Here is a 16,131-nt window from a genome sequence, read left to right as displayed (position 1 = left end):
ATTTGTCAGCGCTGCCATTGTTAACGTGTCATAACTCTGAATGTTTCGCTTGGGGGCAAGATTTTTTAAGAACCCTGTTACTTGTAGACGTTTTCGAAGCGCCGTTTCAGCAATATCGTAACTGAAGCATAACACAATACGTGCGTAATTCCACATTTTACGAATCCATGTTATATATTCTCAACCAAAATTTTTCGGTATACCACAAGCCAAAGCAGCGAACTGTATCTTGGTCGGAGCCAGTGAAGCTTTCTTTTTAAAAAAACCCACCTGTATATGCAGAACCAGCACTGACTCCCTTGGAGCAAGGGAGTCATCTATTTCATTCAGGAGCGTCGACCAGAGCATTGTGACTCCCCTTAGAAAAAAAGGTGGTCATCGGCTGCCACAAGAGAGTCAAGCAGACGTGACTCCCTTTTGACTCTCTTTTTTTAAGAGTGTACCGAGAAGTGCGCTTTTGTTCGGCGTTGCTGTAAAGAATATGTCTTCGCTCTCATAAAAAGTAAACCGCCATTGCTGAGATTTGGCACGCCGGCGATTAATATTTCACTCGCTTTGGAAGGCAGCTCCCTATGAAGCACATATTTTTCTGGTCTACTAGCAACATGTGGTGGCTAAATTGACGAATCTTAACCTGTACCTTTTCAAATGCATTCTGTAAATATATAGAGTTCAAAATTGCTTCGATGGTATCTACTAGTGTTTTCTTTTCGTTTTCTTTAACGGCACGCATAACGAAAAATTTTCAATTAAGTAATGCTTGTACGCATTAAAGCGTGAACGAGCGGTGTAACTGGCATGTTGGCGCTCGCAGAGGACCCTACATACGTGCCAGAAATAACCTGCTAAGGCAAAGTAGAAGACTGTGAAACTAATCTTACTAAATGATTCGCTGCCTTAAAGCATCTGTTCACATGTTTGACCACAAGCTACCGGGAAGGCTCGCTCTTTGTTAACGCTCAGGTTTAGCAGTTATATATATGATTTTTTTTTTTTTTGCAATTACCATTTTACGCTCTCCGATGGTAGCTTAGTGTTTGCGGTGTGGCACTTGCAAGCTCGAGGAAGAGCGTTCGATTCCCCGCCACGGCTGCCGCCTTTTAGTGAGAGGGACAGGGCAAAAACACACGTGTACTTAAATCGAAGCTAGTGCACGTTGAAGAATCTTAGGCGGTTAAGATTATTCTGGAGGTCTCCTACTATGACGTGCCTCATAACGAATTGTACTTTATTTTTACTTAGAACATGAGAAATTAACTATTTTTACAATTTCTTCAGCCACGACCTCTCATAAACGTGGAATTTCTGACAACCTTTCGACTATCGGACACTGTAACCCGGCCGTCTCAACAAGAAACAAGTTGCACTAGCTGCACAGCGAAATTGCTAGACGAACCATATAGGTGTGCTCCTTGAAAGGAAACTCAGTGTGTCGTATAGCTTTCCTGCTGCGCAGGAAGTGACCTATTGCGCTTCATAGAGATTTCCAGCGCATAAGCGAAACAGTCCTATTACAGGCCGTCAAAAGCTGTACAGTCCTTGCCGCACAGAATGGTTTCAGTTGGAAGCGCAAGGCGCTCAACGTTAGGCTTGATTGGTTCATGTGAACGCGAGAGCACTAACACCGGGCGCGTGTAATGTTTTGTTCCCACCAAAAAGGTTCTGTTCCCTGTCACTTCACATCACTAAAAGCGCAAGCAGGCAGTGCTTTCCGATGCTTTCTTTCTTTAGTGTTTGTGGGGTGTTCCTTTTTCAAAGCACTACGTGAGTTCTGCACGGAACGACCTCTGTGTCGTCGTCGACGCCTTCAACGATGACATCCCCGTTAGGGCTAACGTCATTCACGGCTTGCGCCTCCGGTGGCGGCAGCGGAGCGGGTCCAACGGCTGCAGCGGCGGCGATGCCAGCCTGCGTCACAGGCCCAGAGCTGCGGCGTGTTTCTGAGCCTTCAGTCGCAAGTCGGCGATGCTCGAGTTCTTGGTGGTGAGTCTCTCGGCAGCCATGAGCGCAGTGGTCAATCCGCCGGGAAACGGCATGTGCGCCGGGTAGAATAGCAGGCTCGCCGCAGCGGCTGCCGCTGCGGCTGAGGAGGGCGGGGGAGGCACGGACGGCGGCGGTACGGGTGGCGGCGCGTGGCCCGACGCCACGGCCGCCGCCGCCGCTGCGGCAACGGCCGAGTAGTGGTGAGCGGCGGCGAGCAGTCCCGTAGGGTCGGCGGCGTAGGGAAGAAAGGTTGCCGCCGCTGCAGCGGCGGCTGCGGCAGCGGCTGCCGTTCCGCCACCTCCTCTGGCACCCGCCGCCCCGCTGACGGCAACTGTGGCGGCGGTGGAATGCGGCGGCAGGAAGAGCCGCTCCGACGGATGCCTCGGTGCTTGTGGCGGCGCCGGCGGTGGGGGAGTCGCGCTCACGTTGATGTAGGGTGCGATGCGGGACGACTCGATTGGCGTGCTGGTCGCCATCATGAGGCCTGCGCTCAGTGGGAAAACAACGATCAGCGAACAAGGGTGCCCAAGTTAAAAGAAAGCTTTGTAATAGAGACAGCGAATAGAACTTTACTTGCCTATGGTTCTTGTCAAACAAATTCATCTACAGCCGTGTTTGTTATTACAGAATGGGACAAAATCAGGACATTTAAATTGTCTACGTGACATCGTCAATTGCAGCAGAATTATTTACGATACGGCCTGTGTTACGATACATTATTTCATTAACACAAGTAAGTAAATGAGTCATCCTGTCGGAATCTCAGGCAGCTTTGTCGTCACTCAATAATGACGTCAATTCGAAAAATACCACTTTCATTTACGAAACATTGAAGGAAGTTGCAAAAGCAAGCGAACAAAACCACTTAATATTATTCCAGTGGATACCTGATCACTGCAATATCCCTAGCAATGTTACAGTGTATGAAGCAGCCGGACAAGTGCATAGGAAAAAAAAATCACGCCATATCCTCGAAGTGAATGATGATTGAGGAGCTGGCTCGGGGATTATCGGGTAAACCGTGAATGCTCCGTAAAATTCCTCTACTGTCATATAAAGACGTCACACGTTGTTATAGTGGCGATCGTGGTCAGGTTGTTGTCGAACCAAACGCGGTCGCAGACCTTGCAGCTGTGGCCGAACGTGTTAATGTCATCATCAAGGCGCTCGAAGAACAAGAGGAAGAAGACTTCTTTTTCGCGCGAGCTGCGCCTATAGCAGTCACCTCTGGAACTAAGGTTACGCTTACGGCGCGGAAATTTGCCCCAGCTTAAGAACCTGTCGAGCCAGCTCCTCAAATGATACATCGGGACTATACTTGTAACGCAAGGCGAATTACGGCACATACTCCAACAGATGTCTCATGGTTGTAGCGGGATGTAGTTTGATGGAAATTCAAGACATTCAGAACTATTTTGCATCGATCCTGCCCTTGATATCCGGATCACTTTAACGTTAAATACAAGCAGGGCCTTTGAAACGCTGGTGCACCACCTCCGACTGGGTTCCGCGTACACAAAACACTTTTTACACAAATTTTCACTAGCATACAGACCAGAATGCAGATGAGGGCACGCAGATGAAGATGTACAACGTCTTTTGTTAGAATGCCCTCGGGATCATGACAAAAGACAATAGATAACGAGATTTATTGGCACGGTACCGTAGGCCCTTCAGCCTCAGAAAAATCCCATGGCCAACACGCGCCTAGCAAAAACGTGCGCTATTAGCATAACTATAGTGCCTAGAAGGGAGTGGCATACTTGGAAATTATTGAGAACACCTTTTTAGACTGATTTTATGCATATAATTTGACCTGACCTGTCGCGTTATGTGTAGCGTCATGTGCGAACTCATTCTGTCTCTATGACTGGACTTTGCCAATTTCAGTGATGTTACGTGATTGGACGTTGTGTAGTAATATTTATAGGATATGCGGTGTTCGTGTGATTACATTTTCAACTACAGTGTTATGTGACTGGGCTGTATTTTGTGTGTTTTTCTGTTGCTTTTCGCATGTACTTACATTAACTCTCCCTAATGCCCTTTTATGTCTTTTTTTTCTTGTGATTTTCACCTATCGTCACTGGCCAGCTTCTGCCATTTTGTCAGCGCTGCTGTTTCGTCTGCTGTGTTGAGCATTGTGAGCGCTTGTTTCCTCGATCGTCAAACTACGTTGCTTACATATCTAGTGGGGCGATGAACGAAAGAGCTTGGAGGAGTGTAAAAATCAGTCAGAAAAGCTCGATTCGGTTCGCGAATCCCGCCGTTAACTGCGATTTTGTTCTTGTCGTCGTCGTCCAACCGAGGCTACGTTTTCCGTGACGCTTGGAGCTGCCGAAGCATTACTAGCCGTGCTGAAACATTTTCGCTTCGATCATTTGTAAAGTAGCATGTTGAGAAGTGACAAAGGAAGCAGTAAAATCAAAACATTGGCGCTCTGTAACAGCGTTTATGCGTAACATGCAAGAAACGTGATGTCCGCTTTACTGACTCGTATTTATATCGGGCAATGCCGCGTTCTCAAGGCATACCAATCTCACGTACGCACGCCGGAGGGCCGAAGCAGTTATCTGTCCACTACGCAATACGATCCCTGCAGTAGAGAGCTTTAGTTTGTCTGTGGACTTCATAACGTTTGCAGACACCTGGTTACCGGAGCTCTTGACGGCTGCAGCAGTAGCAGCAGCTGTGGAGCCCGTAACGACTTCTTGTGGCGTTTTGTCCAACTACAATAATTTTTTTTCTGTTTTGTCCGTCTCGTTGCTGTTGTTGTCGAAAAAAAAGCAGTGAGAACACTGTGAGTTGCTAATTATCTCAATGCTAATGATTTACACAGAGTCAGTAATCGGGTGAGTCGCTGCAAGGTTATTTTGTAGGTCTCTGGTTAGGCTATGCATCATCAGGTGTCGCTGCCAACGTTGTCCGTCTCGTACACGCCTCCGGTAACCCGGCCAGAACAAAACGGCCCCGCTCGATGACATCATCGCCTTTTACTTCTATTCCGATTTGGCACTTTCACGAACTTCAAAACTCAATTAAAATACTTTTTAAAGGGGCCCTGCAACATCTTTCCAAGTAGCCATGGAATGGCTTCAATAAAGGAGCTTATTTCCTCACGAATCGACCACCGCAAGATTCTTTAGAATCCGTCCAGTACGAGCGGAGTTACAAAGATTTGTCGCACGCTGCAATTGCTTTCTTCCTTCTCTCGTCCTGACGAAAGCGCTGGAAGCAAAGCAGGGAGGGGTGGCACGGGGAAGAAGGTACGTCAAGCGCTTCGTGACTTTGAGCACTTTTTCTTTTTTTTTTTTTTTGCTTCGAACGCGTGGCTTGCTTTCAGTGCGATCGCGCACGCGCGCGGGCGAGTGACGGCATCCCGCGGCGGCCGCAGTAACTACCCAGCGCGCCATGTTCAAATCAGGCAATGGCGTGGAACCTGTGTCAGTGACGCCGTAAGCAATACTTTTGTCGAGAGAAGAGGGAGCTCTTTTTAGCTGACTTTGGGAATTCATTGTAAATCCCAGGCCGCGTGTTGCGCTATAATAATGTTTGGCACGCGTGTTATCGGGAGCCTCGACTACCGATCGGCAGTGTTTTAGGACCATGCTGAAAAAGTTTTGCAGGGCCCCCTTAAGCTGTATTTGTGGCTCATATCGTACAGATGGCACCTATATGCGCCCTTTAGTGTGATTCAAATTGTGTCCGAATTTTTGTGTCACCACTCCTTTAATGTTCCTGCACCAAACGCCGTGACTTCATAAATTTTGACCGCGTCTACTAGGTCCTACGTAGCTACTAATCAGTAAAAATGAAGTGCATTGTCCTTTGAGAGGGCCATATACTTAACACACCCAGTTTCAGAAAGTTTCGTTTATCCGATGTCGCCAGAATACGAAAAATACACTTTGTAATCCGTTACGTCACGCGCGGAGATGTCGGCGCGAAATTTAAAAATGAGTGTTTGACCTTGATTTTCTCGTCCACTAACAAACCTATGATAGTGAAATGTACGACATTAGATTTCTCAGAGAACAGTTTATCAATCTAAACCCATTCATTGCTTCACTTTATTGCCCTTTTTGGACTGTGGCTGACGCCAGCTTTGAACGACACACTGCGACTTTCAGGTGGAGTAAAAACTTGATCTTAATTCAGCTCTTTCTAGCTGTTTAGCATGTTTTTAATATGCGCATTTTAGTTTCGATCATACGGCTTCGTTGCACATTTAACAGATGGTGTCGTGTTGCTGTACTGCTTCAAATTATGGGGAAGCAGCTTACGTGATTATGTAAGTAACAAGAAAATGACTAGACCTCTTGTAAGAAATAATGACTGAACTGGTGAAAAGACATGCATTAGGATAAATATTGTTTACAGCGAGCAAGTATTCGAGTTCCTTGATTTTTTAGGATTCTCGAACACATTTCATAAAACACTCTGTATGCTCTGTAGGTCGCAGTGTTGGCGGTAACGCGTTACAAGTAGCGGCGTTGCCGGTAACGCGTTACTTTTTTCGGTAACTTAGTAAAGTACTCGTTACAATTTAGAAACTGTAACGGGTAACGTACATACGTTAACATTTTTTGGCAACGTGAGGTGTCACTTTACTCGTTACTTTTTCATCCTGGGGGTGCCGTTTTCTCAGAGCTCGCTCCGACAAATTCTTTTGTCGCAGCGTCGGACAGCTGTCGGCCTGCCAATCACTGACAAAGAAAGCGCGGGCGGAATCGCTTATTTTTTTTGTGGAAATTGTGGAGACCAATTTCTTAAGACGCGCCGACTCCTTGTTTGGGAGGTTGGGCCATCACTATACAAAGCTTGAAGAAAGCCGCGTAATTCGCCATGAGAAACTGTACGGACATGCTTCTCGTGGAAGTGGATGTAACAGGTGGATTGCTGGCACCTGCGCCTTTTCGTGACCAAAGAACAGGCCGTCCGAAGAGAAAGCGCAGGAGCTGGTTTACTTTATACCACGTGCTGATCATGAAACTTCTGACGTGGGGAAAACAAAGAACTTCCCCGAGAGACTGCGACAACATAAAAACGATGTCCGCACGTACGCGTGACAAAGGAGTACACTCGCTGAGCACAGCATGGTAAACGACCACCGCATCGAATCCGACAACTCCCGCGTCGTCGACCTACGGGGCTTTTTGTGCAATTCTGGCCAATTCAGACGACAGCCGGTAACGTCAACCGGTCTACAGGTGCGCTGTCGATCGAGAGTCTGCCTTATAGTGGAGAATAGGCGTGACCCCACGGCTGGAAGAAAACCCTGAAAAAGAATGCGAGCGGGACGCGAAACGTCAAATTTTTTCTTGTAACGCAAAAAGAATTACAAAAATATTTTTTATTCACTACCTTGGTTGGCGTCCCTCTGTTTCAATCAAAGCCAATAATACCGCTGTCACACGAACAGCTTTAACCGCGGTTAAGCTAACTACTGTTACGGCTAACCACGGTTGCAGGTAGCTACACGGCAGACACTACCGCAGTTAGTCTCCTAATCGTGGTTATTGCAAACGGGTGATTCCACGAGAGATCGACATGGATCCGAAAATAGATATTTTAGATTTGATTGAGTATTTTATATTTTATGCATGTACCAACCAGTAGCCCGAAAAGGAATTTAATTTCCTTATTAACTGCATAATTAACGAGGGAAAAAATATCAAACATATTCAATACGGAGGGATCAATTTCATTACCTGTCGTTCTAGAAAGTTCACGACGTTGCAAAACACAAATATTATCGTTACAAAGAAGATATTTCGTGTATGAAATGTATGCGCAACAAAGAGTAAAGTAACATTGTTTGAAACTTGTACAGCGAAGGAAACTGTTTTGAATACTGTCTTATTATGCGACATTTTATAGGAGCTACAAAGTTGATAAAGCTTATCAACTTTGTTCTAAAAAATAAATTTTGCTTCTTTCTATCCGCAACTGCAGCGAAGTTTCTGGTTATTGAACTCCTGAGCGAGTGAGGCTGATCTTGAACACCCTCACATAAACGCTCGAAATTTTTGCGGTAATTATACAGGTTAAAGTGAACAAAAAATGTTTATGCACAGATATTTTTTTACGTGACTAGCCCATTTAAGCATTTCGTCACTACTACAAAATTTGCGCATCTGTTTTGCTAGCAGAAGCACACCATCAGAATTGTTGTAAATTTCTTGAGATTTCCTTGATGCTTTCTTTGCGAATAGCGTTGATGATTGAATCTCATATTCTCTATAATGTCACATTAAGAAAAATGGCTTCACCATGAGCCAGAGTCCGGAACCATCACACGCCACTCTACAGGCAACTTTAAGCCACTATAACATTGCTAAGGTCCGATAGATTTGTGTAAATATTACTCGTTAAATCAGCATCTTGTGTACATTCGTTGTTTGGCTTAGAAGTTTTATGTGAAATGTGAATTTCAGATTTAAAATATTCTTATTGTGGGTTGCTGCAGCAAAAACCCATCGATTAAAATTTATGATTGCGAAGTAACGGCAGAAGTAACGTCCGTTACTTTTTTCGGTAACGGTAACGATAACGCGTTACATTTTTTTATAGGTAACGTAGGGCAGTAACGCGTTCCTTTTTTTATAGTGTAACGAGTAACGTATTTAGTTACCTTTTTTCAGTAACGCCTACAACACTGGTAGGTCGCAGATTCGGTCCCTGCCGGCGGCAAATTATCTTTTCGTCCACTTTACTTTCTTCAATCTAATTACTGCAAATAACGACACTATACTTTCCTTGGCATTGCTGTCTGTTAGTTGCCATTAATATTGTGTCTGTATGTATCCATGTTGCCACACTGCGAAGCAGCTCTCAAGGGATGCGCTGCTGCCTCACCGGCCCTGCTGCACCGAAGCAGCAGCGAGTGAATTGACAGTCATGACGTCCCGCCTTAACGCGAATCCATCTGCGATAACACATCGTACATGGAGTTATTAACCTTCGTCTCAAGTGCGCTTTGTAATAATCGCTTCGCAGATTGCGTTCAAGACTGGGCCGCGCACAGTCGCGTATTATAGGCCTCCTGCATCATCTTACAGGTTCATAGTGAACAAGCGTCCGCGACGCTGAAGCAGCTCAGAGACGCTGGCACATCGCCAACTCTAAGGGATAGTTAAAATATACCTTACCACGTACAGATACGGATAGGGACATGTATTCGCACGTGGCTGAATTGTCTTAGGCGTCACGTCGTGGAACGAAGGTAGGGTGGTTCGACTCCTGGGTTGCACGCCTCGAACGCAACTTCTCCAAGGACTACTTTCTTCCAGAATATATACGATAACGAAACATCACGGCGACGGTGAAGCCTGTCGTCCTCAAAAAGCGCAAATGTGCCTTCGATGCTTTGTGGGCCAACGAGGGATAGAGACTGGGTTCCAGCTGTGCGAAGAGCGGCCGAACGCCCAGTAGTCGCCACGCGTTAGGAAGTGTTCGTCTTTCAGAGGTAAATCGAGGGCAGTGGCATACAGGGTTGCCAATGGTGGCTACTTTTCGCCAAATTGGCGAATTTGAGGGGCCCGTGGCGACCTAAAATTATGAATGCCGATATGGCGAATTTTTGGCGATTTTCGGCTTAGGTCTCCACCGAGTTTTGAATCCTAAGCTCAGTGTTTTCCGAACGAATGAGCGGCAACATTCTCAGTATTTTTCTTGGTTTTAGACCCACGAGTAGAATGTGCACATTACGCGTCATTCGGTATGTCCGTCCTGTAACTCGTGTGTACCTCCTCAATTCATCTAGGGAGATAATAAAACATTTATTTAATGTTCTGTGAAAATAAGATCAGTGAGTGGGATCCTTAGTTCGGGATGCCATCTAGATGCAGGAAGTACTGGAACGTCCCCCAGCGACATTCTAGCAAAATGTAAGTCAGCGGACTGCCTTGCAAACCGCGAGGGGGCAGTGATTGACTATAGGTTTATGGCTTTAGGTGCTTTAGGCTTATCTGAAGTTTCGCATCTGAAGGGGCAATAACGCATCGGATTGACTCGTGTAGATATAAGTAACTATAAGAAAGGGTCGGTGATGTCCGGTATCATATTAGTTCACACTGAAAAGGTGTAAGACTCACTAATGATCGGTTCCTGTAGAATTCTGTCGTGTTACCTTCAATAACCTTTTAATCCTTTTAATTCATATAAGGGTACGTAAAGCTGTCTATAAATAATGCTTTCACGGTTTTCGCCCAAGGTTTATATCACACTTTTAGCTTTCAAACGAGAGGACAGGGATGGAAGGATATCATGAGCGTTTCGTTCATTCACCCTTGCACCACCACGCACATCTTGCGGCTAGTCGGAGAAGCAGCACCATGCACTCCCATGGTGAAGCGGGCGATACGACTGGCATCGAGAAACGTCAATATAATTTAAGGGTCTTGGATGGTACTGTGTTCTACGGGGCTATACGTGAGTGGAAATTTTTATTACTGGGTATGCCGCACATATCTAGAATGGCTACTTTTTTGGCGAAATTTGTAAAAAAAAATGGCGACTTTTGGCGACTTTTTGCTCGTCGTTTGGCGACATTTACTCGAAAGTCAGTGGCAACCCTGGTGGCATATAGCAAATGATCTATGTTTTCTTCGGTACCGCAGACCTCGCATGCCGCGCTGGCGGTCACTCCAGTTCATATCGTATGCCTTAGTGAAGGCAATCCCCGACTAAAGCCAGCAAAGAAGCGAAGCTTGAACGTCGACGAGGTCCGGACGGAGGTCGGAGTTCAAGGAAAGTGTTTACATGATGGAGTGTCGAATGTCTTATGCTTGGAGAGGAGAGTCGATATTATTGCTACCGCAATAAACACTGTGCGTGAATCGTCAGTATATTCCGATAATGCGTAAGCATTCTTTATGCCTGGATCTCAACGGGTGTTGCTATCGGATTCTTCAGCATGGTCAACTCAACTCCGTTGACTATATGAGCATTACCAGAGTCCTTCAAATGAAAGACTCTCATATTAGTCAAACGTAGAAACCAACGTTTATTTGCTATATGCCTACACAAAACATCAGCTTTAGAAGTCCAAGGGGGCGGCACTTGAACGCATACACAAACAGCTCTAAAAATACGGAACCCCACGAGCGGTGGTCAAACGACCCCCGACAGCGAATTTTTCCTTTGTCGCATTTGTACTGTAATTTGTAATTTTTTGTTTGGTTCATTCCCAAATTGAATCGTAAATGCTGTAACGTATCGTATAATTAATGCTAGCGTCGTTAATTGCTACTTATTTTAACGCTACTTCGAACGCTCACCTAAAGTCAATAGAAAAGTGCCCCACCGCGGGGGGAGCGCCTAAGATCACATGTTCTCAAGCTTTCGTGACGTTCAAAGCGGAGTTTTCAAACCGGGGCCCCGTGCGTGGTAAAAACGATGTGGGAACTTCGGTGTGTTAAACCTCACCGTGTTTCTTTGTAAATTCAGGAGAAAGAAAAGCATTCCTGGCGTAGGCAGCCACAACCACCTTGAGAGCAGCTTGACAAAAGAGAGAAAGGGGTGAGGAACAGTAGTCCTCGCCGGATGCCAGTCGTGGTATTGTGGGCACCCCGCGAATCTTCTGTGACGTCGGCAATACTTGCTTTACTCGTGGAACGTCACTCGGAGTCCCGAACAACGTCACTCCAGTGGCGATGTCGCAAGGTGCTGCCAACTCAGATGAGCACTCACTCTTACTTTAAAATGGAATTAAAATATCTTAAAGGCAACTCTCGCCGCTAATAATCGGTCAGAAGTACCCACGTACACAGGACAATGAAACGCAAACTTCTCGAGGTTTCAATTTTGGTGCGAGGCGCCCCCTCTCGCATAAATTTGATGACCCGATGTTTGATGAACCAATTTGATGAACCGATGTTTTTTATGGTTGTATATATTTTCCCGAGACTTTATGTCACGTGGCAACCAAACAGCAAGAAAACAGTGAGATGAAAAGAATTTAGAAGCACGTGGAACCACTCCGCTACGCAGGAAAGGGTTCGCAGGAGTGGTTACAAAGGGGTCAGAAATTGCCGCGGCACAAGTTTCCTTAGACAGAAGGGCAAACGAGGTGATTAAGCATTTCTAAGATTAGCATTTGCACGCGCACAGGGCTGGGCAAAGATACTTTGAAATTGTATCGCGATACGATACAAGATACTCAGGCAAGAAGTATTTGAGATACAGATACAAGATACCACAACGCCGATTGTATCCGATACGATACACTCCCATTGTATCTTAAGATACTTCGATACATTCGAAAATTTGTTATTATATATCTGTACATACAGTAATGTAGCACTAAACGCCCATGCACAAAAATGTTTGCTTGGAAGTTTTTTAACGGCGACCATTTTTGTTTCATTTGGATGAAATGTCAGTAACTCTAAGTTTTGTATTTCTTGCTGAAGATATCTTACTTTCGTTCTTAAAAAAGGTATTGGGGTTGCTTTAGCTGCATACCATGACAGCTCTTTATACACTTCGCTGATAAAGGTTTTCGCTTGCCGCTTTTATAATTGGCTGGAGTCCATGCTCTGCTTGCCGACCAGCTAGCGGGATGTGATCTATTCACGAGAACTTCAATAAGAAGCCTCCGCACAATGGTGCACATACTGTTAAGTTCTACCAGCCCGTAAACGTAGCACGGTTTTTGCAATACCCGATCACCGGACAGGTGTACGTCAGTGAGAAGCTGGTAGCGACATTCTTTGTGACGCATCTTGTTTACGTAGATGACATAAAACTGCAATTACTTTTATTTTCTACGTATCTGCTAGCGTAAAGCGTTCGTTAGCGACGTGCTCAGTAATGCGCGATCTTTTAACAATCTTTCTTTCGTGAGAGAACATCTGCAGCCCAGGAAACGTATCAGACGTGTTCTATAGTTCCACGAAGTGCCGCAGGACATAGCTGCTATTCACACTATATTGCCACTTAAGCTCCGATTACCTGGTGATTAGTAACAGTAAAAATATTTACAGAAGACTAAAAAAGGAAGCCGAATATACCTAAGTAAAATAGAAAAGAGGTTCTGCACCGAACACAGCGAATAAGTATAGGAACACGATACAGGCGGCACCCCCGAGAGCTAATAATAATCGTTGCGTTTAACGCCCCACAGAACCACAATATGATAATGATAGATGCCGTAGTGGAGGGCTCCAGAAATTTCGACCATGTGGTGCTATAAAACTTAAATATAAGCACACGGGCATCGAACTGCGGCCGCCGCAACCTACGGGTTAGCAGTCAAGCACCATAACCATCAAACAGCTGCGGGTAACCCCTAATAGCTAGGAGAACTAGGCATTTAGAGTAAGACTACAGAAAATTCAGTGCCTATGTAAAATAGCGTAAACCGACACGATGAGACGCTCATTAGAAAAACGGAGCATTTTGTATAACAATGTTTCTCCAATCCCTTTGCTAACATCTTTGAGATGGCTGCTAATAATTTACGTTATTATAATGAAAACTCAATTTCGCTATTTTACTAAGCAGTAAGCAGAAGTTTTGTTACTGTATACTCCAAGCTTGCGCAGATTATTATATATTTGTTCTCAGAGTCGCCTTGACTTAACAGTAAACTTAACTAGAATATAAGTCTGTAAACAGTAGCAGAAATGATGCAGGCAGCTAAAATTAAGAATAAACAGTGTTGTAGGCGTTACTGAAAAAAAGTAACTAAATACGTTACTCGTTACACCATAAAAAAAGGAACGCGTTACCGCCCTACGTTACCTACAAAAAAATGTAACGCGTTACCGTTACCGTTACCGAAAAAAAGTAACGGACGTTACCTCTGCCGTTACTCCGCAATCATAAATTTTAATCAATGTGTCTTTGCTGTAGGAACCCGGATTAGGAATTTTTTAAATCACAAATTTACGTTTCACATAGAACTTAGCACCCAAACAACGATTGTACCCAAAATGCTGCTTTAACGAGAATTATTTGCACAAATGTACCTGACTTTAGCTACGTTATAGTGGCTTAAGGTTGCGATGGCTTCTGACTGGCACATGGTGAAGCCGTTTTTCTCAATGTGACATTATACACACTATGAGATTCAATTATTAAAGCTATCCACAAAAAAGCATCACTGAACTTTCAATAAGTTTACAGTAATTCTGACGGCGTGCTTCTACTAGCAAAATAGATGCGCAAATTTTGTAGTAATAAAGAAATGATTTAATAGCCTAGTCACTGAAAAAATATCGGAGAATATACATTTTTTGTTCACTTGAACCTATACAACCTGTTAACCTGTATAGAGTGTTTAAGATCAGCCTCGTTCGCTCAGGAGTTCAATAACCAGAAACTTAACTGTAGTTGCAGATAGAAAGAAGCAATATTCATTTTCAAAACAAGTTGATAAGCCTTATCAACGTTGTAGCAACTATTATGTAGCAACTATAAAAAATGTCGCATATTTAGACACTTCAAAAATAGTTTCCTTCGCTCTACAAGTCCCAAACAATGTTACTTTACTCTTTGTTGCGCATACATGTCATACACAAAATGTCTTTGTAACGGTAATATTTGCGTTTTTCATCACTGTGAACGTTTGAGAACGACAGGTAATGAAATCGGTCCCTCTGTATTGAATATGTTCGCTATTTTTTGCTCGTAAATTATGCAGCTAATAATAAAACTAGGTTCCTCTTCAGGCTACTGGGTGGGCATGTGCATAAAATACAAAATAATCAATTAAATCTAAAACATCCTTTTTCGGATGCGTGACGATCTCTCGTGGAATTACCCGTTTGCGATAAACACCTGCCTGTAACCGTGGTTAGCCGTAACCGTAGTTAGCTTAACCGCGATTAAAGCTGTTCGTGTGACAGCGGTATTCATGGGTTTTGGTTGAAACAGAGCGACGCCAACCAAAGTAGTGAGTAAGTTTCTTTTTTTTTTTCGTTACAAGAAAAAGATAGACGTATCGCGTCCCACTTCGTTTTCTTTTTGAGGGTCTTCTTCCTGCCGTGGGGTCACGCCTATTCTCCATGATGTGCAGAATTCCGTTGAGGCAGACTCTCGATCGGCAGAGCACCTGTAGACCGGTTGACGTTGATGGGTCAGGATTCCACAAAAAGCCGCTCATAGTAATTGGCTTCTAAGTCAACGACGCGGGACTTGTTAACTTCGATGCGCTGGTCTTTCACCACGCTGTGCCCAGCGAGTTTACTACTTTGTCACCCGTCAACGTCCTATTTATGTTGCCTCTCGGGGAAGTTCTTTGTTTCCCCCGCGTACGAAGCCTCACGATCAGCACATGGTATGGAGTAAACCAGCCCATGCGCTTTTTCTTCGGGCAGCCTGTCTCTTGGGTACGAAAAGGCGCAGGTGCCAGCAATCCACCTGCTACAATCCACTTCCACGAAAAACATATCCGTACAGTTTCTCATGCCGGATTCCGCGGCTTTTTTTCAAGCTTTGTGTGGCGATGGCCCAACTTTTTCCAAAGGTAGTCGGCGCGTCTTAGGAATTGGTCCCCGCATTTTCCACAAACAAAAGTGATTCCGCCCGCACGTTCTTTCTTAATGCCTGGCAGGCCGACAACATTCCGAGGCTGCGACAACAGAATTCGTCGTAGCGAGCTCTGGAAAAAAGGCACCTACAGGATGAAAAAGTAACGAGTAACGTGACACCTCACGTTACCGAAAAATGTTAACGGAAGTACGTTACCCGTTACAGTTCCGAAATAGTAACGAGTACGTTACTAAGTTACCGAAAAAAGTAACGCGTTACCGGTAACGCCGTTACTTGTAACGCGTTACCGACAACACTGAGAATAAAGCAGAGATCTCGAGCTTACCTTGCGACCACGTTAAAGATGTACTGCCGCAAGGAGACCCGAAAAAAAAGCGATACCGAGACATAGGTGATGTATGGGATGGAAAAGGACAGCTTAAAAGAACTTGTGCTCACAATCCAATTATGATTTTGAAAACTCATTGAATAAACGAAAAAGAGACGTACGCCAAAATAGCTTCTAAGGTGGCGGTCCCACTCCAGTGGCCAGCGCTCGACATTTTAGTCGTTGTTTACTGGCTCACTGTGCTTGCTTTGCTCAATGGATGAATATGAGTTGTATTGCATTAGAAAGTTTACGTTCTCCGCTTTCTAATGATAGTTAAT

At 44.7% G+C, this 16,131-nt stretch overlaps 1 protein-coding gene across 1 annotated transcript; it reads right to left on the bottom strand.

The window, feature by feature from the left end:
* Positions 1 to 1,913: 1,913 nt before the first annotated feature.
* Positions 1,914 to 2,459, bottom strand: LOC119372221 (uncharacterized). The gene has a single exon (XM_037642702.2). The coding sequence runs from the start codon at positions 2,457 to 2,459 to the stop codon at positions 1,914 to 1,916; it is 546 nt and encodes a 181-aa protein (XP_037498630.2).
* Positions 2,460 to 16,131: the final 13,672 nt, after the last annotated feature.

This window comes from Rhipicephalus sanguineus, chromosome 10 (assembly GCF_013339695.2).
Source record: "Rhipicephalus sanguineus isolate Rsan-2018 chromosome 10, BIME_Rsan_1.4, whole genome shotgun sequence".
NCBI classification, from domain to species: domain Eukaryota; kingdom Metazoa; phylum Arthropoda; class Arachnida; order Ixodida; family Ixodidae; genus Rhipicephalus; species Rhipicephalus sanguineus.
Note: the sequence above shows the minus strand (reverse complement) of the source record. Positions and strands in the feature narration are given on the sequence as shown.